Source organism: Pocillopora damicornis, chromosome 4 (assembly GCF_964200805.1).
Source record: "Pocillopora damicornis chromosome 4, jaPocDami1.2, whole genome shotgun sequence".
Lineage (NCBI taxonomy): Eukaryota > Metazoa > Cnidaria > Anthozoa > Scleractinia > Pocilloporidae > Pocillopora > Pocillopora damicornis.
The window spans coordinates 4,924,614-4,949,334 of record NC_142673.1 but is presented as its reverse complement, the minus strand read 5'-3'; the positions used below and the strand labels follow the sequence as shown (position 1 = coordinate 4,949,334).

At 42.0% G+C, this 24,721-nt stretch overlaps 1 protein-coding gene across 1 annotated transcript in view; it reads right to left on the bottom strand.

Moving 5' to 3' along the window:
* Positions 1-24,452, bottom strand: part of LOC113669565 (uncharacterized) — a 34,960-nt gene extending 10,508 nt beyond the window's left edge. Inside the window, exons 1-6 of the mRNA XM_089204603.1 lie at positions 24,256-24,452; positions 16,621-16,870; positions 4,012-16,056; positions 1,964-3,591; positions 1,065-1,701; positions 170-709 (exon numbers count right to left, since the gene is read on the bottom strand). Coding sequence (XP_089060729.1) covers positions 170-709; positions 1,065-1,701; positions 1,964-3,591; positions 4,012-16,056; positions 16,621-16,870; positions 24,256-24,450 — 15,295 coding nt within the window. The 5' untranslated portion in view covers positions 24,451-24,452. The remainder of the gene's footprint in view (positions 1-169; positions 710-1,064; positions 1,702-1,963; positions 3,592-4,011; positions 16,057-16,620; positions 16,871-24,255) is intronic.
* Between the last annotated feature and the right edge of the window lie 269 nt (positions 24,453-24,721).

Here is a 24,721-nt window from a genome sequence, read left to right as displayed (position 1 = left end):
GACCTTAGACTTAACTTTATTGGAGTGGCATTTCATTAAAGGCGGGGAAGATTTGTGGTACAAAGCAAGACTTCTTCTTGGCAGTTGTAACATCACTGAGCATTTGCTCTCGGGAACCCACCCATAAAGACGTATATATCGTAATTTGTACACATTAAATATAGCTCACCTGTTACTGAAACGTTTGTAACTCGTCCCACTCCAATGAAAGGTTGTGGGCAGGAGGAGAAGTTCCTGACGTCACATAAAGCGATCTCGTAGGATTCGATGCCAGATTCTAAGTCTTCAAAGTTGAACCAATGTGCACGGATGTCTTGTTCCCCATTCACATATTTGACATCTGCGTCACTTCCATAAAAAACATTCCCGGATGTTGGTGGCGTTTCATCCACTGTCACTCCATCCGATGTCAGTGAGGTTTGGACACCTGCACCGTTCATTGCCTTCACTGTGACAAAGTACCGCCCACCATTCGTTACGGGTTCAACGAGAACCTTGCTCACGGACGTACTGGATGTGGTAAGTTCAGTTTCATTGACAAGATCGCAAGAGCCTGGTGACAAGCCGGCGCACCACGTGACACGAATGATTTCACTTTCAAGGTCTTCAAATGCTTTCCAGTGAGCTACTATGTGGGTTCTGCTTTGTTGAATGTCAATGTCTGCACCTTTCTTTGTTCCATCCATAATTTGTCCTTCAGATAGAGGACCTGCAAGGAACAACAAACCATATCGTTTTTGAAATGGACGAGGACAAGGAGAACGTGCTTAAGACAAAAAAAAAGCTGCAAAAGCAGCCAAACAACGACTCCATCAACAAAAAGGAAAAAAACCGGAAGAGCCCATAAAGTTTCCCTTTGCTCATAACCTAGCCTGTTTTAGATATTGACGGACTGTGAAATTCCTCCACTGCGACCCAATTCTACAGCTCTACAGCTCTATTCCTGTTAAGGTATCAACTTACGGTGAAGGTAGCAAAGAACATGTTAATTATCAAGATTGCTTCACGTTCTTTTAATATCATAATCCTAACCATGCTTTCAAATGAGAACTTGCCCAAAGTACCTGTCTTGTCAACGATAACACCACTTGAGGACTTAACGTCGCTGACCAGACCAGCTCTGTTCTTTGCCCTTATAGAAACAAAGTACGTCTCGCCTTGAAGAAGCTGCAGGTTTTGCAGAGAATAACTAGTAGCGTTACCTAGGTCAGTGAAGTTCATGATATTACATTCGCCAGGCTGGGTGCCCACACAAAGATAATATTTCTCGACTCTACTTTCCTTGTCAAAGAATCCACTCCACTCCACCGATATCTCCGAGTCGGTGAACACCTCAGAACCTTCTCCTAAAGGTAGATTCTCAACGTGCATGATTTCACCCACTACTGGAGAAGTTGAGTCAACCACAAAGCCATCCGATGACGACTTGCTAGATCCACCAACAACGTTTGTAGAAAGAACTGTTGTTACATACTTCACGCCCTCTTGAAGCTCTAAGTCAGCAATGCAAATTATAGTACGGTTTCCAGCATCTATCTGCTTTAGCAAGCAGTTGGTCTCGTCGATGGCCGAACAGATGGACACTTTGCTCTTTAATACACTACTTTCAATATCCTTTGTTTCCCAGCTGACACAGTAAGCGTCTTTGGCAGTTATGTAGTTTTTATCACCAAAAGGCGATCGTAACTGTAGGTCGAATACCTATGTGAATTTAAAGAGAAACAAGTAAAACATTAACTGTGGCTGAAAGGATTTGACGTGTTGTTTTTCTAGACCTAATAATATAATAATAGGGCTTTTAAGCAAGTAAAATGAAAAGACAACTTTTTGGAACATACTTCTCGAATAATTTTCATTCACAAAAAGTAAGTGAAATTCCGAGGATTGATACGAAACAAATGAAGGTCATAGAGGACCTAAATATGAAATTATCAGTAACATTTAATGATTAATATTAAGTTACCTGGGAGATATCAGGAGGGGTGCTGTCTACTATAACACCGTCCGAAGACCCCCTTGTAACTGTCCCTGCACCGTTGTATGCGCTAACTGTCACAAACACAGCCATTCCTGTAGCTAAGGAAGGACGAATCTGCTGACCAAAAGCAGTGTGTTCACCAACATCCGTTTCAGGAATGATGTCACAGGTTCCCTTTATTGTTCCAGCGCACCATGCGTACCTGGTTACCTCAGACTCTACATCCTGAAACTCGTCCCAGTTGGCATAAATAAATGCACCGCCAGCTTGGAAATCAATGTCCACAAGTGTCCTCCCATCTCTGACTTTGCCCGCAACAGGAGGAGTACTGTCAACTTGAATGCCATTAGAGGCTGCCAAGCTGCTATAGCCAACTTCGTTCGTTGCTCTAACAGTGACAAAATATCGCCCAGAGTGATTCAGACTTAAACCGATGATTGTACCTTTAAGAGCCATTCCAAAACTAACAAAGTCACTTACATCGCATTTTTCTGGTGCTGTTCCCACACACATTTCGTACTCGGTTATTCTACTATTAGAATCTGAAAACGGCGACCAATTGGCGGAGATTTCACTTTCAGATATCTGTAGTGCTGCATCATGTCTCTCGTCCGAGCCATCGTATACAATACCGGAAATTGGTGCTGTGAGGTCAAGCATGAACTGATTAGACACAGCCTCACCAAAAAACCCCACCTTGTTGTGGGCCCGCACCACGACAACATAGCAAACTCCAGGTTTGATGTCAAGAGCAGAATTCCTTATGCTCCTTTTAAGTCCAACATCGACAAACGGAGTGATGCAGTCTTTTGTAGAACCAGCATGACAAACAGCCCACTCAAAGCGACTCAATCCACTCTCTTGATCAGAGAAACCGCTCCAATCTGCCGTAACAGGCTCTTCTTTACGCAGGTACTCAGTTCCCATTGTCTTTCCTACTATAACGGCACCCTTTGTTGGCTCAGTATTATCAATAAGCAGCGGTTTAGAGATTGCAGTCGATATCATGCCGGCACCGTTTGTCACCTTAAGTCTAATCAATACTATAGCTCCTGATGCAAGTGGGTGCGAAAGAGAATGCTTGATCCACGTTCTACTTCTTTCTACATCTGTCCATGGGAAAATATCACATAACACCAGTGTTGAGCTGGCGCACCACTCTACAGAAGAAATTCCACTTTCTTTATCGAAAGGTGCTTCCCAGGAAAACGATAACAAACGATCACTTTGTTGCTTGATGTTGCATGAAGAATTATTAGAAACGTTACACCACTGGACAGATGAGGAGGTACGTAAGGACGAAACACCAAAAGCGTCGATTTGATCTGCATCAGCTCGTGTGTCCCATGCAGATCTTGCTAACTGACGGGCACCTGATGGTGAGGGAGGCAGCGAATCTGCTTGTTTTTGAGTTTCACTAGCCAGTAAAACTTCCCCAACGCTTGGTGGAGTTCTGTCCAGCATAATGCCATCAGAGTGAGCTGTTTCTTTTAATCCAGCACCATTTAGAGCTTCAACTGTAAAGAAATGCCATTGACCTTCTTTGAGGTCAACGTAATGATGCGCTCTTGTTTGGATATTTGCAGACGTCATGTTGTGTACGTTGCAGGCGCCTGGGAGAAATAAAAAACTACCCTAAGAGTCATGTATGAAATGCAATCTCATTTCTAACTTTTCAAGACAATTATATGAATTTTTTGGGAAAAATTGATTAGAACAAAGCTTCTAGATCTTCCCTTAACAGAAGAAAAAACTGACTAAAAATGCTGCGAGTTTAAATGCTTCTACCTCAACAAAACATCTCAAAATTATTGAAGGAATCGAGGTAAAAACTACATAGGGTATAGATTCAAGCGCTATAAGATGGCCTAGAGACGTCATGACCTCACCAAATTGCCGAGCCATACAAAAAAGTTAGTTTCTATAATTTCCATGTTCATTAACGAATCAACACCGAAAACCTTCTATTTTTTTAATAAGATACTCTCAGGAAAAAAAAACGTTTTACGAGTATAAAAAAGTTAACAACTTACCTTGCATTGTTCCAACACACCAGCTGTATTCAACGACACCGCTCTCAGTATCTTGAAATCCCCTCCAGTGGGCAGACAGTACCCCATTCTCGTACTGATAATCTATATCGAAGAATTCGTGACTACTTGTGGAGGTAAGATTTCCATCAATTACAAGACCAGATTGTGGTGGCGTCCAGTCCACTACAACTTGCTGTGATGTCAGAGTGGTTTTCAGGCCAAGCATGTTGACTCCAATAACTGTTACGTGAAAGACCAGTCCTTGGTGGAGAGTAAAATTAAGTTGGTCCAAGTCGATGGAACGACTAAGGCTGTCTACACGTTGAAACCCTAGCAAGTTGTCTTGGAATTGGAAACTACCTACACCCACAAGAAAATGGCTTATACCGCTTTCAGGATCGTCTATGGACCACGTGACTACAGGGGCAGAAGGTGCGTTCACGTACAAACTTCCTTTTCCAGTTGTGGGGGATATTTGAAGTGAATTTCCTATTGGAGGCGTTCGATCGACAACAACACCATCCGATGAAGCACTGACATGCTCTCCTCTGTAGTTCTCAGCTCTCACTGTGACATAGTATTTCTTGCCGTGTTCAAGTGTCAGGTTGTGGAAGCGGTTAGTGGACGTTTTCAGATGATGTGACTTCAAGAATGGCCACTTACAAAGATCAGATCCAGAAGGGTCAGGCGGTTGATCCCTAATGCACCAATCATACCTGAAGATACCAAATACTGGATCCTTGAAGCCACTCCAGTGCGCCCAAATTGCTTTGTCGTCTAGTTGGAAGTCAATATCCTTCGCTGAAATTACTGGGCCATCGCTCACTACCCCAGCAGAAAACTTTCCAAGTATGACAAACAATCCAGACGAGCAATCAGTTCTTTGAAGTCCAGCACCATTCCTAACTCGAATGCAGACGAAGTAAGTCTTATTTCCGACGAGGGTTTGATTATTGATCACCACTCCGCCCACTGAGTCGTCTGGGATGACATCGGTATAGAAATCACCACTACTTGATTTAAGCGAAAGATCTTCACCAACGGCCCAACTAATCTGTCTAATACCACTTTCAGGATCTGTAAAGCCTGTCCAAGTTACCACCATCAACGATCCTGGTATTTTATTCTTGTTGCGATCATAGTTGCTTGGAAAAACATGCTGAGCAACCACAAAGCCAGGGTCCGGCGCAGTTCGGTCGATTACGACACCATTTGATGCTGTTGTACTAGATAACCCGGCTTTATTTACAGCAAGGAGCCTCAAGAAGTACGTCCCACCAAGTAACAAAGAAATATCTGAAATCAAAACGCTTGTCACGGAAATTGACACTTTTGTGAAGTTTCTAATGTCGTTATTCTCTGGATTAGTTCCCAATCCCCATGCGACAGACTCGAGTCCACTTTGGTCATCCTTCGCAGTCCATGAAGCGCTCACAGAATCATTACTTGGATCATATGTTAATTTCAAGTCGTTCACCTCAGGAGGGGAGCTATCAATGATAACTCCATCCGTCCAATTTACTGAGGACAGGCCGACAGCGTTAAGAACCTCAATACCAACGACGTACGTTTCTCCTTCTTCATACTCTGCTGAAATTCGGCCTCCTCCTGTTATTATTGCAGAACCTCTGGAGTTTACAGGTGTCTTTAAAGCATAAAAAGGAATAACGTATTCGCTCGTGCGCAAGTTTTTAACTGAGAAACGATAGCGAAGTATCGGAGATTCATTATCAAAGCACACCCATGAAATGCTCAGTTTGGTGGATCTTGAAACGTATTTCAAGTCCTGCTGAATATCTCCCAGACCATCCCATACATGGAAGCATACTGGAGGTGACGTCTCCACGGTAAATCCATCTGATTTCACAGTAGTTTCCAACCCGACACCGTTCACTGCTGTCACATTGACAAAATACCTTCTTCCACTATCAAGATCTTTGGCCAACATCAAAGCCGCTGTGGAAACATTGCCGTTTAAACTGAAGGATCCGTTGACGTCGTCGACTGAGCTGAATACTTTCACTGTGTATTCTTTTACACCACTCTCCGAGTCAGCAAATTTGAATTCTACAGTCAAGTTTCTTGTAGAGTATTGGTATTCCCCATCTTGGACATAAATTAAGTCTGGAGGACTGTCATCAAAGACAACGCCGTTTGAAAGAGCAATTGCTTTAAGGCCCACATTGTTTATGCATTTTACTGTCGCAAAGTAACGATATCCCCGTTGAAGATTGCCCCCTACTGTAAACGATGTTTTGTGAACCGGCAGGCTTGTGAAGTTCATAACATCTGCTTCTCCAGGCTGTAAGCCAAAGGCAATCTCTATGGACGCTAAAGATGTTTCTGGATCATCACAGGTCCATGTGGCAGCTAAGGAACTTCCAGTAGTAAAACTTAGGTCTTGATTTGGATCGGCACCATCGAGAACAGGCTTTGAGAAAAAGGGAGGTGTGAAATCCACCAAAACGCCTTTGGAGGAAACCATTGTACTAGGCATACCGAGCAGATTAAATGCAATCACAGTCGCATAATAACGACTACCACTTGTCAACTCTGAAATTTGTAATCTAGAGCTTGCAGCTGTGTTTACGAGCCCTACATCTCTATATTTTTGCACATCCTGGGCTCCAGGAGACGTGCCGAATGCCAGGTGATAAGTTAATATTTTTGTTTCTTGCTCGGTAAAGTTAAACCAAGAGGCTCGAAGAACTGAACTTTCGATTTGCACCTCAATTTCCATTCCAGGTCTTCCATCGGTCACAGAGCCTGGAAGGGGAGGAGTGCTATCCACAATCACTCCGTTAGAGTGAAAAAACGCTTGATTCCCGGCCCTGTCTGTCATCTTGAGGCATGCGTGGTATCTCCGACCAGAAGTCAAGTTCAGCCCAAATAAGACATGATAATTTGAATTGGATGGAACAATCTCTTCCTTTTTCACATTGCAGCTGATTGAGTCTGGCTTGCTCGATAAACCTAATAGTACTGTTTCAACACCAGAGAAGTCAGTAAAGCCATACCAATGGGCACGGAAAAGGGTGGAGTGGCTTTGATACTGCGTATCAGCTGAGCCCCATCCGTCTAGGACGATTCCGCCCTTTGGGGGTTCTTGGTCGGAGAGCAAAGGGGGTGATGATTTGATGCTAAACAGCCCAGCGTTGTTAATGGCCCAAATGGTAATAAAATATCGTCGGTTATTCTCAATGGACAACAAGTTTGGCGCTGTCCAATTGGCTCTCAGTAAAGACTCTGGTTTACTTAATGCAATCAACTGAAATCTCATGACATCATCAGCCCCCTGATAGCTTCCAACTCCCACCTTGTACGTCGCGACTCTTGATAAATCGTCCTCAATTTCTAAATATGCTCTGAACCTAATACGCGGCGTGTTAATAACTGTCAACGTTTCGCCGAAATATCCATGCTGGATGTACGTTATCATAGGGGGACTAGTATCAACGATGAACGTATTTGACAAACCGCGAGCAGCAAGACCTGCTTTATCTTTGGCTTCAATAACCACTGAGTACATTCCATCTTCGAGGTCAATGTTGCGCCCAGTAACCCTAACCCGTCCAGCCGTCTTAGGCGATGCTAATAGATCATCATTCTTCAAAGAGGCTACTGAAATAGCGAAACCCGTAATGCCACTATGTACATCGTAGAAGCTGTCGTTGCTGCACTGATTAGAGTCGACTGGTCCAAATACTCTCTTCTCATCCACTAAACACCAATTCCATCTTGCCCATACCGATTTACTTATCCACTGAAACAACTGAGGAGGACCTGTTAGTCCGGTAATGACTTTTCCAGTGTGTGGAGGAATAAAGTCGACAATGGCTCCATTGCTACTGCCATTAATACACATACCAACCCCGTTGCAGCCAAAAACTGTAACGAAATAACGCTGACCACTGTTTAGGAGAAGACCTGAAATGGTCACTCTGGATTGGTAGCCAACGGTCTTAAAATTTTTAATGTCATTGAAGCCAGGGTTAGTCCCTAAAGCAACGCGGTACTCAACCAGGCCACTTTCTGAGTCTGCAAATGCCTGTTCCCAGTGTGCACTAAAAGTGTATCTTTCGCTGGTGTAGTTCTTATCCTTCCCCTCTACTCCATCTTTAATGTAATGTGAAGCCACTGTGGGCGGTGTATTATCAATGATAATTCCATCAGACCAAATAGTTCTCTTAAGGTTAGCTCCATTTATGATCTTTATGGTGACGTGATATCTAACTCGCGGAAGAATGTTGACATCAGAGAAACTCGCAACAAGCATACCACCTTGGATGACTTTGTGGGTGGCAAAGTTGACATCTTCAAATGCTCTCACGTCATCTCCTCCTGGATAAGTACCAACTCCCACCAGTTGTGTGCGGATGCCACTTTCCTGATCTACACATTTCCATTTTGCTTGAATACTGCTCAATTTTCTAACAAAGTCGACATCAAACAAATCTTCAGCGTTCGTTACGTCAATAGCAGTCTCTTCGCAATACGGCGGTGTATTATCTGGCACAAATCCATTTGTCTCAATTACTGTTTGAAGTCCTGCTGCGTTTGTTCCACGGAGTACTAGTTTGTAAGTTAAACCAGCTTCAAGAGAAAGGCCATCCATTAAGGGTGTCTGTTGAGTGAGAGCAATATCTACAAATGAGGTAACGTCTTCATCGGTATTGTTTCTGGAAATCTTCAACTCATATCTCACCAGAGGGCTCTGGGGATCTTTGAAAAGATCGAATTTTCCCCGAACGCGCCTTAGCGATGGGAGAAACATTGCATCGGCTTCACCAGCACCATCCTGGAAATACCCGGCAAAAGGCGGTGTTGTGTCAATTAAAATACCATCGCTGCACATGACTGCTTTCAGTCCCAACAAATCCACCACATAAAGGCGTGTGAAATATTTGTTTCCATGATTCAAATTCAGGCCAGAAGTCTGGATAGTACTTGAATCACCGAGAGTGGTCAAGGGAACCATATCTGCCTCATCTTCATCAAACGTGCAGCTGCTAGAGGACGATACGCCCCATTTTATGTATGCGATATCCTCTATATTGCTCTTGAAGGCAAAGTTCATACCTAAAGCGTATGTATCTGACTGATAATCCTCATCTTGATGTTCGCTGACACCATCGTAGACATACCGAATCTGAGGACTCTTACGTCTTGCCGTAAATTTAGGGCAGTTAACTAACTTACTGTCACGCCCCATGTCATTTGTCGCCAATACACTGACATACACATCTCGTCCATGCATTATTGGAAGATCGTTGACAACTACGCTTAAAGATGTTCCCACCCATGCAGAGTAGTCATCGCCAGAACCCTGAATGGATCCTATCCTAACGTGGTAGTTGTTGATTTTAGTATCTTCGTAGAATCCATGCCACTGTACAAAATATTTTTTGTCAGCTGCTTGCCTTGCCGTACATTCCCCAGCAATAGGAGGCGTCGTGTCAACATCTTGGTGGCAATTTGTAAAGAGTGTCCGGTCGATCATTCTCGCTGACCACCACCACTCCGCGAGAGTCTTCTTCGAACACCATCTAATCTTAATCGTACAGCCAAACAACTTGCATCTAGTTGTAATGCAAAGTCGGACTCTGTACCACAACCAAACTCTGATGCGAAGAGGAGTCATTCGTAACTTAAGTTCAATGCAAGCTTTAAGCGGCCACTTATTAATCTTGATTCTCAGTTCTGGTATCAAGTAGGATTCTAGAAGTCTTGCCTCAATCGTAATTCCAGCTTCTACGAGAAAATTTGATAAAGAAGCACCAGCGTATACAGATATCCAAGCTCCAGGAATGAGACCAAGTCTGAAAACTTTGTCTTTCAGGCAAACGTGCCCTTGATAGTCAACACTATAATAGCCACCAGCCCCAGCGAACAGTCTTACTGGTATGCCAAACACAATGATGATTTGTGAATATTCAGGGAACAATTTCTGATATCCTCTAAGAACATTTCCACGGAACAAGGTCATACACGAGCCGAGATCTGATGCTTGCCTGCGCATTCTCCTATTATTCTTATGATCTTCTTCCAGTTGCTCAGAATAAACATCAGACTCCAATAGCTCTTGTGAGATGCTTCGCTTTCTTGTAGTTCCGCAAACCATGTCTCCAAATGGAAACAACCTCCGCGGTCGCAGAATGTGGTCCTTCATAACCGTAAAAAACAGGCAGTTCTCTTGGATTCCAAAAGTCATTTTCAAAATTGGAAGTCTTAAATAGAAATATCTTTCTTCAAAGTCACCACCTATATGCTCTACATTATCTTTCTCTGCATAAGTACCACTTGAGAACGCAACTGCGATTACTTCATTGTCAACTCTGGAGACCGACTCTAAGCCTGACGGAGTTCTGACGACTCTAGAGAGTGTGTTTTCTCCGATCTCATCACCACCACTAATGTCATGAAACTCCAGCTTACATTGGAAACCAGAAATCATGGCACATTTCGAGATGCAAACATACTCTGTACTGAACTGTTTGACGATAGCCATGCCTTGTGCGTTTGCTCCAACGATGATTACTTTGTCGGGTGTTAAGCCGGAAGGAGACAGATCCCCATTAGCGGATAGCTTATAGCCGTAGGCCTTTCCACCTTTGCCGTCTGTTACCCACAAGACATTGTTTGGCTCATAGTAGGAAAGAGAAGATGCCGTACCTTCAACTGACGCAGATTTGGACAAACCAACCCAAGATGGCTTCGGCGACGAGAACAAACTTCTCACACTAGATTTCTTTACGGAATAAATTTTGTTTGACGCGCTATCACTGATCCAGATGTAATCTCGAGCAACAGCTACCCCTCCTATTTTTACAACTAGAGGGCTTCCTTGACTACCAAGTTGAATTATCTTTTTGACTCCATAACCAAAGTTGGTAACTACTAAAAGTGATGCTTTCCCTTTGTTGCTAGAGACTCCATGCATACCCAAAATAACCTCGCTTTTGGAAAGCCATGAGATTCCCTCTACTTTATAGTCATCAAACAAACCTGGGGTCAGCCAACGCCCACTGTTGTCCATGGAGGAAAGGTCATCTAGATGTGGGAACTTCCAAGTGAAAATGGTCTCTAAATAAAGTGACGAGGATCGTTTGATTGATCGTACACAAACTTCCTCCGAACAATAGGGTATTTGTTCCCATGGTTTATAGGCCCTTGGGTCTAATCCTCTCTGTCGTAGCTGTAGCTTGTTAAGAAAGTCTGTGACCTTGTCCAAAAAGTTGTTGACTTTTGTTACAGTATCGGTGAATTTGGTGGCATATTTGTCAAGATAGGGCTTCACGATATCACTGAGTTCTCCCGTTTCAGATAAGAGGTCGATGATTGGGCTCGAGAATGAATTCGTCACACCTTTTAAGCTATCAGCATATTGTGTGGCACTTTGGGTAACAGTGTCTAGTGCTTGCAAGACGTGGTTTATATTCTTTGTCTTTTTCCAAAGTTCGTATGATAGTTTAAGTTTGGAACGCACATCTTGCACAGTTTTGATATGTTCTAGAACGGCATCATCGTAGACATTTCTCATTGCTTTGAATGTGTTTTCGAGCAATTCTTCCAGTTTCTTCTCAGTTTCCCTTGCCTTCTGAACATAGTCCACAATTCTTTCGATTCGTTCCTTCACTTCTTTCATGGAGCGCTTTTGAATCCCACTCCCCTCGATGTTCTCAGCCTGTCGGCCGGTGATCTTTTGGAAAACCGCCTTTACTCTTTGAACATCAACTTTAAGGGAGAAATTCCGGACTTTTTCCGCTAATAGTTTCACCGTGTTGATAACAGCTGTGATGTTATCAACCCCTTGTTTGCAAGTTTCAAGCAGGTCAGTGTAGCCACTCGCTTCTTTCAATTTATCTTTAAGCACATCTACTTTATATTTAATGCTTTTAGCTTGATCGATAAAAGCTTTGGAAATGCAAGTTCCACCCTTGATACAATTCTGTATTTTAAAGTTCTTCCATGTAGCGGGAACCATGTCATATAGAACTCTCACTTCTTTCTTGAAGTCCCTGTACTGATCGATGACGTATCTCCCAACACCAAAAGCTTTGCGGACGCATGGTTTAGTGCTCTCTACGAGTATATTCTTGATCTGCTTGCAGTCAGGTAGTTTACCTGCCGTCTCTAGAATTGGCGAAAAATTGTTGGTGAAAGGCTTAAGCTCTATTAAGACACCCATCACTGCACGCACCATGGCCTTGATATTTCGTAATTCGTCTAGCATCTTGCTGATCGGTCCTCTAATTCTAAGAAACTTGGACACGGCTTTGCTGATGAGCTTATCGGTCTCTTTGTTGAAAAACGTATCAACTTCTTTGACAATGTCATAGTTTCTAAACTTATCGAGCGTCTCTGCCGCGATGGTCTTAAACTCGTTGCAGACATCTCTTATTCGCTGATCAAAGTCAAGTCCAAACTGCTTTCTAATATCAAGCTTCTGGATCTCTTTTTCGTAGTCTTGAGCCTTGTCTGCAAAGTTAAGTATATCATCTACTGTTTTCCTTGCTTTATTCGCGTACTCTGGAAGATTCCGGAGACGCGCTATAGCCTCCTTGATTTGAACAGCTATTTCACGTACGGATTTCAGAAACCCTTTATTTGTATTAAGAATTGAAATAAAATCTGATATCATCTGGGCAACGCGAGAAATCTTCCCGACACGAGCCGCCATGTTCTCTTCATACCACGTCTCGACATTAGATACAGCGGATTTCAACTCTCCTCCAACCGTTTTTATGTTAGTCACGACAGGTCCAATGAACGATCCTAGCTCCCCAAGTGCTTCACGGGCATTTTCTTGAACTTTGTCTATTACGTCAGCGGAGAAATTTGCCGCTTTGGTGCATGCACCATTGACTTTTGAGGTTGTCCCGTTGGCAAAGCTCACTATATCATCTGCAAGACTCTGAATATCTTTCAGTTTGCCAGTGAGCTCTTTCAGCGAGTCTGAGACGAATCCTTTGGCAGCCGTGGTGAAGTTACGCTGAATTTTGTCTATTAGAGAATCTACAAGGCCAGTAAAGTTTAGTAGTTCCGTTAGTGCACTTTGGGTAGTATTCTCCACGAGCTGAAGCACCTGAATTCCTTCCTGCTCGACTTTTTCTCCAAACTCCATAAATTCCTGGGATGAATTCAAAGCCAGATTATACACTCCACAGATACGCTGTACGTTTTTCTCCGTGAACTGCTCCATTGCCGGCCCTAGCTCCTGAAAGAAATCTGTTATATCACCTAGTGCTGAGACATTCTTATATTGAACATCAAGTACGTCAATAAGACGCTCTAGGATTTCTTGCAGAACTTCACCCGGATTAGTAGAATTCGAGTTGGAGTTTTCGCCCAAAAGTTCTTTGAAAAGTGTTCCAAGATCTAAGTTCTTGCCAGGTAATATTTCTTCAAAAAACTTTTCGAGATCGAAACCCGGGAGTTTGAACTGAACTAAAAAGACTCCAAGTTTCTCTAAAATAGTTATAAAATTCTGGAAGCCCAGTGATTTCAGATTGAGCTTGAACTTAAGGCTGATTCGCCAATCAAAACGCAGACCAAAGTTGAAACCGCCCCCTTGAAAAGAAGGGAATCGTTGGTTCATGTCTGGTAACTGTAACCTGGGGAATCTAATGCTTTGGAGAAAATCAAGCAAAGAAGACATATCCAGGAAACGATTGGCAAACCGTAGAAGATTTAAGGAAATTTGTTGAAATGTTTTTAGAGAAAACGAAAGGCGGATTGAGAACTTGAATGGAAGCTGTAAACGGAAACCGCCAGGAACAGAAATCCCAAGGGAACTGAAATATTCTTTGACTTTGTCAAAATGCAGGTCGACAGAGACTGATCGAAGAATGTCCAGGAGTGTCTTGATGTTGAAATTTCCCGGCAGATTATGGGGCAAATAGTTGGTTATGTTAACCACAATGCTGAGGATGTTGTCCAGAGCTGCAATGACGTTTTGAAAAACGTCATCTACGGCAGTCAGCCTTCCGAGACTTTGCTGTATTTTCTTAATTATGACTGCCAGCCACTTCCAGTCCTTGAGGCGGCTTGGAACATCTTTGGTAAGTTTTATGATTTTTCCCATCAGATTAATCGGTCGTAAAGGCTGCACCAAATTCTGCACAAATTGAACGAGCTTGTTGACGAACTCTATAAATTTGTCGATGTGCAACGGTAAATAACCAGCAAGCTTGCCGATAAACCGGTTTATCTGTTCAGTAATCACGCTCGTAATACTATCAAACAGCTTTAGGAGATCGTCTCCAGCATCTGCGATGGCTTGGATGAGATCTTTCGGGAAATCATTCTTAAAACTGGCAGATGCCTTAAAAGCAGCTTTACCTCGGACGACTTCAAATCCAAACTTGAGAATGTAAGCATTGATATGCGCATGGTTGTCAAGATTAACCTCAAATTTTCCCCCAAAAATGCCAATTCTTAGTTTTACCTGATTAATAAACTGTATGATTGATTCGGCTCCAAGCCACTTCCCGCCATAGGTCTTCAACCATCGCTCTGACGGGCCAAGAGCAAACTCTCTTGGACGGAGGAATGGAAAGAGAGCACGTTTTTGGCGATGAATTGCACGTCGTCGTCTCCTCAAGTATAGTGCCTTAGGGTGGTTACCGTGATTTTCAACAAGCTGAATAATCTTAGAATCAAGAGTTTCGCTTTCTGGGGCGTGCCACAACGCATGCTCTAGGCCCTTTACCACTGAGTCGCTCAAATGTTGATGACGCTCAACAAAGATGTTAATGACGGCAGTTTTGACATCAGGGTGTTCGTCTGTGTATAGTGCATTCATCAAGTGTTGATTCGTGTGCTCTGGAGGAAGCTTGCGCAATGCTGAGATCACTGCCGATCGTATACCAGAGTTATCGTGGTCAATGTGTTTAAGGATAACTGGAAGTCCGGAATGATGTCCGAGATTTCCAAAAGCCCAGATGTGGTCTCTTAGCTGTATTTCGTGGTCCAAGCTGTCGGGATTATACAGTGTTGATCTGTTTTGGTACCTGTTATGGATCATCTCGGCGACGCTTTCGCATAAGGTGTCGTTATATCCCGATCTCTTTGCTCTTTCAGCTAGTCCGGCTAGGACAAGCATCGCTGTAGATGTGACTTCATCTCCTTTCTCTTCTCGTGACACAAGGTTCAACAAGGCATCAAAGAGTTGTGAGTGAAGTGGACCTTCTGGTAAGTAAAAAATTCCGATGAGAAGTGTCTCATACTCTTCTTTGCTGAGAGGTCGAGGGTAATCTGCCCTAACTGCTTGCGCCAGAGTGTTTTGGGCCTGGTACTTTCCATGACCGGCAAGTGCTGCTATATAAACTGCCCAAGACGAGATATTTTGGTGACTTCGGTTCCGAACAAGTTGACTGACTGTTCGAAAAGCGTCTTCATCTTCGCGAACCATACGATGCATCTCATTAGAGCAATCAGCAATTTGACGTTCCTTCATGCTTTTGTCGGTGAAACAGCGCAACACTTCATAGAAAGGCCGAGGCTTTTTCCTCTCTCCACCGATCTTGGACCAGTTTATCTTCTCAGTATCCGAAAACAAAAGATTGTCTCTGATAAGAGTACGATCTATCTTTACATGCTGTTCCTCTGTTGCTGATCGCTTGGAACGATGGTGTTCAGGTCCAAGACAAGATCTTAACGTCAGTTTGCTGTATCCCTTTGTTGACATTTCAATGTCTTGCTCTTGGCTTTTAAATCCTTCGAAATTGTCGGCCCTTGGATGACCATTGGCTGGTCTAAAAAATGCTTCATTAGTACGGTGAACTCTCTCTACTTTTCCGTCTTTCACATGAATATACGCATTGTGCTGAGACTGCACCTTGTGTTCTACCTTTGCCGGGGTGCCGTCTGCAAACTTTTCGTAATCTTGGTTCGTCCAGGTGCGATGCAAATGAGCGTGTGTATCGTTGGCTGACATCACACTATACTTTGTTCGAAAGAAACCAGAATCATCGTGTTCTTGTACTTCATAGATGTTGTATCTATGCGCGTCCTCAAGGTTAAGCTGAAATGCGCCTGCAATACCTGTTGTCAAACAATGAGCAGAGGGTACAAAACCGTAGGTTGCTTGACAAAATAACCATACCGGTTAATTATATTGGATTGAGTTTACGTACATAAGCCTGAGCTAACTAAAAGGAACACTTTTTATTCCCGTGCATAACACAACCCTAAAATAAATAAAAAAATCTGCAATTCCAGTTGAAAAACATCAAAAGGAAAAACATCAAAATAAAAGAAAGGCGTATTTCAAACAACCTGAACACTTTGAGTGAACGGTGTTTTGTTTTTGTTTCTCTTTAGTTCCATCTTAAGACGAAGAGAGATTAGGCAGTTTGTCGTTCAGCCACAACCACATTTACAAATGTGGTTTATATAGAAAAGGTTTAATACAAATATATGATGAAGGCCTTAAACGTGAAATATTCTTTAGTTTCTCAGTTCCTCAGTTAAACCGCTCTAAAATCGTTGTAAAGTTTGAGTACGAGCATACTCGGTCCATCGAAAATTATATATGGAGTTCCAAACAGCTGAGATGCTGATACTGTGGAATAATCTGGTAATACATTTTGTCTATCTTCGCCTTACCCTTTTTAAATGCCGCAATTTCGGGAGACTCAGACCTCTTTGGGAAAAGAACGTCAGTAATAGTACCATGATCTTTCTGCTGGAAGTAAAATGGCTTTGACAGCTGCTCTTCAAACTCTTCATTGACAGGGTGATTGGCAAGAACACGCCCATGGTGTAGGCGCCTTAAGCGGGGTTCCCGCACGTCAAGCTTAATGAGATGCGACTGTTCCCTTCCCTTTAAGTCACGTGATGCTGGTGTTAAGTCGACCTGAAAGAGAACACAACTTTCTGTTCACCATCTGAAGCCATTTCATCACGGAAAAAAATGTAGGCAATAATTATTTTAAGCTTTTCATAATTTTTAACGAAACCGGGCTTTTTTTTCATGTTAAGTAGAGTAACAAATGAAATCAGTTGCTCGTTGGAATAACAACTTTGGTTTCGTTCCTTAGCATAGGCATTATAAATATTTTTTACTTTATTCTGTAGACAGACAATGCTGCTAAGCGGGCAATGTTCCTGAAAAGGAGAGAATCCATTAATTATTGCGGTTGTTAAACCCGTTACATACTTTAACATTTGGAAATCTATGCGCAACTTGTTGTTGTTTTTAGAAAGTAATAGTAACTCAGGCTCGGTGATCCATATCAAAGTTTCACATTTTTTCTTTAAGTGCACAATTAAGGGAAAACTGATATAAGTACTGACAAGCACCCTAGTGCCCTCTTCTTGCAATCTTAACTTCAAATTTCGCCCTTAAAAAAATCTCTTCGTCCAAAAAGAAAGAGGAATATTCGGTTTACGGACACAAGGAATTTCTAGGTCCCATGTTGTTGTATTATTATTATTACTATTATTATTATTTTTTATTATTATTGTTATCATTATTATTATCATGCATCTTCACTGGCATGGGCAACATGTAAAAAAAACTGATCCGGAAAAAATCTGCATCTAAGCTCAAGGCGTTGTGGGATGTCTTATACTCCTTTCCATTTCAGGTTCTTTAGTTTATGCATACTGGCGAAAATAACATAAAAGACATGCAGAAATCACGCCTGAGGTAAATTTAATTGAGTGCTGGTACGTGTACGATGATTGGAGAGTAACGTTTTTGTAGACTACGCCGCACACCAACATTGGTATCCAGTCACCTCGCCACCAAGCAGACTCGCCACCAGCGAACTCGCCACCAAGGAACGATCTCGCCACCAACGTACTCGCCACCAAGCAAAGTCTTCTCGCCACCAACCACCAATAAAGATAATTAGTCGAGGACAGTAGGATGTTCGGCTGATAAGTCTGTACTCAAACTTTATAAATGTGTGTTGTCGAAAGCACGTTCGAAACCGATAAGTTTGTTCGCTTGTCTGTACTCAAACTTTATAGACGTATGTTGTCGAAAGCATGTTCGAAACCGATAAGTTTAGTTTTAATACAACTGCTATCGAGTTTCATTTCATCACTTATTTCTTCCCATGAAGTTTCATTTTCTCTTAAGTAAGTTTTTATTCCTCGCATCGAGTTTTGCAATTTCTCCTCGCTTACGTGCAAAAGACAAACACGATACATTTCGATGTCAATGAGTTAGGAACGGAACACATCTAACACGTCGCTGAAGGTCATAATTTAAATACAGACAAGCGCACAAACGTATCGGCCGATTTGAATTGTGCTCGTTCGAACATCCTACTCTCCTCGACTACTTTATTCTAGTTTATCTCTTTATTGGTGGTTGGTGGCGAGAAGACTTCGCTTGGTGGCGAGTACGTTGGTGGCGAGATCGTTCCTTGGTGGCGAGTTCGCTGGTGGCGAGTCTGCTTGGTGGCGAGGTGACCGGTAACCCCAACATTATGAAAAAGTGACGAGAATTGAAACCATAATATCGAACATCATAAAATAATTCAAATAGTACGCGCGCTCTGATTGGCCATAAAACCATTTTACGTGAGCGTAAGTAAACACGGTTTTCGTTCCTCTTTCATTAGTTATTTTATAAAAGAAATGCAGAATGGTTTCCGTGTTTACATAGCCTGATGTAAACACTTGGGAGGTTGGGAGAACACTCGATAAGCTGGAAACCACTCCGCTTCGCGTCGTGGCTTCCTAAGGTTATCTCTTGTTCTCCCAACCTCCCGCGTGTTTACATTAGGCTATATAAACACGGAAACCATTTTACATTTCTTCAATATAATCCAATTCATGACCTTACATGGTCAAATCCTTGACTGTATGTCTTGAATTCTTACATCATTGTGCCGGGGAATTCTTTGAAAAAAGACTAATGGCTCTTGAGCCAAAGTTTTTTAAGTCACTCGAAGTTTCGACAGGATGTGATATATATTAGGCGCGCTTTTAAGTGGAATCCATCACCAAGTGACGGAATAATTTCTTGTTGCCACAATTAAACATTCCTGTGGTCCTTTGAAGGACTAGCTACGCGGTATCTCAAAAATAGTTTTAGTTACAGTAGTGCAACTCTCTGAAAAAGCTTACCTTGTGACTCTAGAGCGACAGAATCGCTAACTGAATTTAGGCGCTTTCTACATTCAAAAATTAGTTACACAGCATTCATGAAAAAAAGGCTGTCAGTCAGTAATAACTTGGTAAAATATACTCTGCAGTAAGCAATTTGTTATGTAAAGATCAGTTTTTTTTTAGCATGAATATAAATTTATCTTCTGTATTCTGTAGGCTGATGAATTCCATTCGGCGTGTGGAGAGAAAGATTGGAGACGGATGAAAAAACCCAGACAGAATAAATCATGATAAATTTCGATTATTAGACGAGAATAACGTGAAGGTCTTAGAAAATGATATTAGTCCTGAGGAATATTGCCTTCGCTCCAGTTGCTATATTGCACGTATAGCGTTTAACAAGTACTAATAAAGGCTAAATAAAAATATATTTGGTTTCGGCCGTTTTCGCCACCAGCGAACTCGCCACCAAGGAACGATCTCGCCACCAACGTACTCGCCACCAAGCGAAGTCTTCTCGCCACCAACCACCAATAAAGAGATAAACTAGAATAAAGTAGTCGAGGAGAGTAGGATGTTCGAACGAGCACAATTCAAATCGGCCGATACGTTTGTGCGCTTGTCTGTATTTAAATTATGACCTTCAGCGACGTGTTAGATGTGTTCCGTTCCTAACTCATTGACATCGAAACGTATCGTGTTTGTCTTTTGCACGTAAGCGAGGAGAAACTGCAAAACTCGATGCGAGGAATAAAAACTTACTTGAGAGAAAATGAAACTTCATGGGAAGAAATAAGTGATGAAATGAAACTCGATAGCAGTTGTATTAAAACTAAACTTATCGGTTTCGAACGCGCTTTCGACAACATACGTTTATAAAGTTTGAGTACAGACAAGCGAACAAACTTATCGGTTTCGAACGTGCTTTCGACAACATACGTTTATAAAGTTTGAGTACAGACTTATCAGCCGAACATCCTACTGTCCTCGACTAATCTCTTTATTGGTGGTTGGTGGCGAGAAGACTTCACTTGGTGGCGAGTACGTTGGTGGCGAGATCGTTCCTTGGTGGCGAGTTCGCTGGTGGCGAGTCTGCTTGGTGGCGAGTCTGCTTGGTGGCGAGGTGACTGGATACCGGTGGATGATAGGTGTATTTTTTTATTTGTTACTGTTTCACGATTGTTCTGTGATTCTTGAAGCGTGAAAAAAAGCTGTTCATTAGACTGTAAAAGTTGAATTGCCGTCTAAATGTTTGAAATTTGCTGTACCCTGTAGAGATCACGTAGATCTTTGAATGTACACATTAACTGAGCCGCGCAGAATCTGCTTTTCTGACACACACGAACTCAATAGAGTGGGCGAGGAGTAGCAATGATTACATTTTTCCTAAAGTTGTACTCTGACCAAGAAAGTTATATGAAAATTAAAACAAAGTTTAAAAAGTAAAGTAAATGGTTTGAACCCAGGAGTATCAGTAGTTTGTGTAGTGTGATCGTCCGGGTGAGTGTAGTTCTGAAAAGAACTGTTGTTGGTGACTGACGTTTCGACTATCTGTGCGATAGTCATCTTCAGAGTCAAGTAAGGAATAGTTGTCAGTCGATGATGTTATAAAGTCTGGTCTGTTGAACGTGATTGGTCTGTTTAGCCGTGATGTGATTGGCTGGAAGACTCATGTAGAGTTTGTTAACAGTCATTGGTCGGTTTCGATCCGTCTGTTGTTTGTCGGTCTGTTTGTCGGTTTGTTCACGTCGTTAATGAGTCGTTTGTAAGGTGCTGGTAATTGTTGACATCTGTTGAGAGGCGTCTGTTCTAAGTTAGTGAACCAGCTTTCCAGAGTCAGTCGTTGAAAGTAGTTTGTACTGTAGGTTACCAATGTACTGTAGGTTACCAATTTCAAACATTTAACCTACAGTACAAACTACTTTCAACGACTGACTCTGGAAAGCTGGTTCACTAACTTAGAACAGACGCCTCTCAACAGATGTCAACAATTACCAGCACCTTACAAACGACTCATTAACGACGTGAACAAACCGACAAACAGACCGACAAACAACAGACGGATCGAAACCGACCAATGACTGTTAACAAACTCTACATGAGTCTTCCAGCCAATCACATCACGGCTAAACAGACCAATCACGTTCAACAGACCAGACTTTATAACATCATCGACTGACAACTATTCCTTACTTGACTCTGAAGATGACTATCGCACAGATAGTCGAAACGTCAGTCACCAACAACAGTTCTTTTCAGAACTACACTCACCCGGACGATCACACTACACAAACTAAAGTTTAAAAAGGTCTTTAAGGCCGATAGAACTAAAGGGAAGAAGATTAAAAGGGGTTATGAAAGATGAACTCAGAGTGAGGCTGCGCCGAACATTCCAGCCAAGCTGATATCTTGCCTCTGCAGATCCACTTGACTTGAATGTCATAAACACACACAACAAAACTTTAAATCACGGAGGCAAAACTTTCGTAAAACTTCAACGATCAAAATTTCAGTTCACTGAAAACAACTCTAAAAGTAACACACTGTGTGGTTTACTACACGGCAAGAGACAAGTTAAAAACCGCTAGAAAAGACACTGAAAATGGAGTGAAGATTGAAAAGAAGACAAAGTTATTGGATCCAGTTTGTTGATGTTTTCCTATTTAGAGATTATTTATCGAGCGATGCATTATTAATTGCGCAACAAAGTTTGCGAATACTGAATTACAAAAGCCGTGAAAGGGACCTTTCCAACAGCGCCTCCTTTCTGATTAAGTTACGTATGCAGGTACAATAGAGTTTACCAATATAACGGGAACTGAAATAGTTTGAGCTTAAGGGAGGTGGTAAGATCTTTGCCTTAATTTTTCTGTAATAATTAGCCCTTAATGCCAACGTTCTTAATGCTGTGCCCATCGAACGCAAGGAATGTTGCATTAAATAAGCGGTACAGATGAGCGGTAATTAAAATAAATCCAGCAAATGATAAAAATCACAACAAAGCAGAAAAGTCAATTAAAGAAGATCTCTGTCTTTTAATCATGTTTTCGTTGGCTTGTTTTTTGATTAAACTAAAAGCGGAAGGCAATTACTGATACAAATAAATATGTTGCCTTGAGAATGAGACTTGTCTCAACGTGTCGAACATTCCCTAAAAATACCCTTCCTACAAACAATCCACCGTTTCGTGCCCGTCAAATATTGAAACCTGGAGTTTGCGTATACAATTTGAACAAAAATTTTCGAGTGGAAGTCGTTTCCTTCCCAATTGGCAGCGGAAAGTATTTTATTTCAAGAGAAGTGCATCCGTGTTTTCAAGACTTTGAAAGTAATTGACTTCTACTAGAATTTGATGAATTAGGGTAACGAGAACACCAAGCAAATACAAAAGTTTTGACCGAAACACACTATGAAGAGCATTGTCGTAACAATCTGCTTCGTGGTTTTGATCACTGGAATGGATTCGATTTTCTGGTCGAGAAGGAGACGAAGAAGGTCGCCTCCTCAGTGTATCGCCAGAAACTGTCAGGTTGGAAGCTGTTTTTGTCAGTCGGCTAAGCTAACTTTGAAAAAACTTGAAGCAATTCCGGATATTTTATCGTTACTGCCTGCTACAAAGTTAGCAACACGCCAGAGACGGGGGCGCTTTCAAGTGGGTTTTCTTTCTCGAGTTAGTCACGAACAGGACTACTCAGCTTTTTTTTAACTACAAGAAAACCAACTACATTTAATTCATAGTGCGATCTAGAAAGTCCTCCGAGGAAGCACAGGTAATTTGAACTTAATGACGTATGGGACACAATTGTTCTAAGCGGTACGGGTATGTTGTACTAACCGTGATCTGTACCAAAATAGAAATTTCGGGGTTTAGTAGGTTGGTGCATTGGTGTTTTAGTCGTTCTCAACTCGTTGCAGTACATAGCTGTCTGTTCCCTCCTTATTGACCGTAAAGATATAAATAGACTCTTTACGAACAGGACATTCTAACTCCGGGATCTGCTAAAGGAGTAGTTATCACGACTCAACCACTGTGAAACCTCACATCAAACAATTTCCTCCGACTTGTGATATTCTTACTACCGATATTAAAGCGAAATCTTCACCTTGGCGTATCGGTTTGAGTAAAGAAAAAATAGATTTTTCGGAACAGGAAATTAAGTCACTCTCCTATTCCAATAGTCCACGCTAGAAACTATTCAGATGCTCATACGAAATACAAGAATGCATGCTACATCAAGAATACGCCCAAGATAGTGTATCGTGTTGTTTTCTTTTACCAAAAGATATAAATCTTTTGGATCCCACGAGCGAGGGTCAAATATCCATCGAGACAAATGAAGTTTGAATTCGCAGAACGTAAGAGTTCTTAACAAGGAATTTGTATCGGTGTAAACCGGTGAGTAAAAATATGTTGGTACTGAGGACGACTAACACTTGCGGAAGTGAAGTACACGGGATCATCGTACGTTTTATAACCAGAAATTGTATTCCAAAATATGCTCCAACATTCTAAAATCCAAGAGAGAGAGCTTTCTATTATTATCTCCTCGCTGGTAGGCGATGCTATTAAAAAAAGAACAACAAGGAAACTTTCGAGGAAATCAAAATTGACGCTCAATTTCTCCTCACTGAATCAGTACAATTTTTGCGCGTGTATATGGAGGGGAGGCAAAACTAACCAAGGGGTACACTTTGTCTGAATCGTACTGAAATGCGTGATCTTGCTAGGAGACTTGAAAAGGCTGATTGAAAGAAATAGTTGACATTAAGACTTGTAAGAATATTTCCTTAGTAGCTTAAATTAAGCTCCAAGACAAGCTGTTGCGAATTCACACCTAACAGGTTCATATTTTGATTGACATCTGGCGAGCCACATTAATGTTGAGGAAATATTTTCCCCTCTCTCCTCCCTCTCATCTCAAAATCATAGCATTTTTCTTAAAAAGTGCAATACGACGCGAATGGTTCCGCAATGGTCTAAATTTGTGCAACTTTACATGCACGATCCCGCCAATGCGCGAGCAATTTAACTCAGCCGGCTAAACAAATGACCGATACTTAACGGATCTTCCAGGCTTTACTTGGCACATCCCTTAGCGCACACGTTGCTCTTTATACACAAGAAACCCCATTTGCGAAGCAGTAATACAACTGTAAGGAAGCTCTTCTACTTACCAGAGCATGAAGATGAAATCCTTCACTAGCTGTGGAGCGTGTACCTCTTGCAGTATGGACTGCAACTTCGTAATCATACGTACATGTGCTGTGCACCACAAACGAGAGCCTCTGTCCTAACACTGCAGCATCTCCAGCATGGCGAATCGTTAAAATAATCTCCAATATTATCGCAAAATAATGAGGCCGGTGCATGGCTCCTGCTGCACGGAGTCCTAAGTGCTTACTGAAATTCTGAAGCGGGGGGTCCGGAATTCATTCGACTCCATCACATAAAGACATGACGCAATCTAAAACCTTACACAATAAAATTGTAAACAATATTATGACACAATAGAAACAATATTTGCTGATTACAAATTCGTCGGACGCGGCAGGGAAACAGCGAATTCTGATGAACCCAAAAGACACTCTTCTGCAAGAAGGGTAAGCATCTCTCAAGAGTGGTCGAATAAATTATAGACTT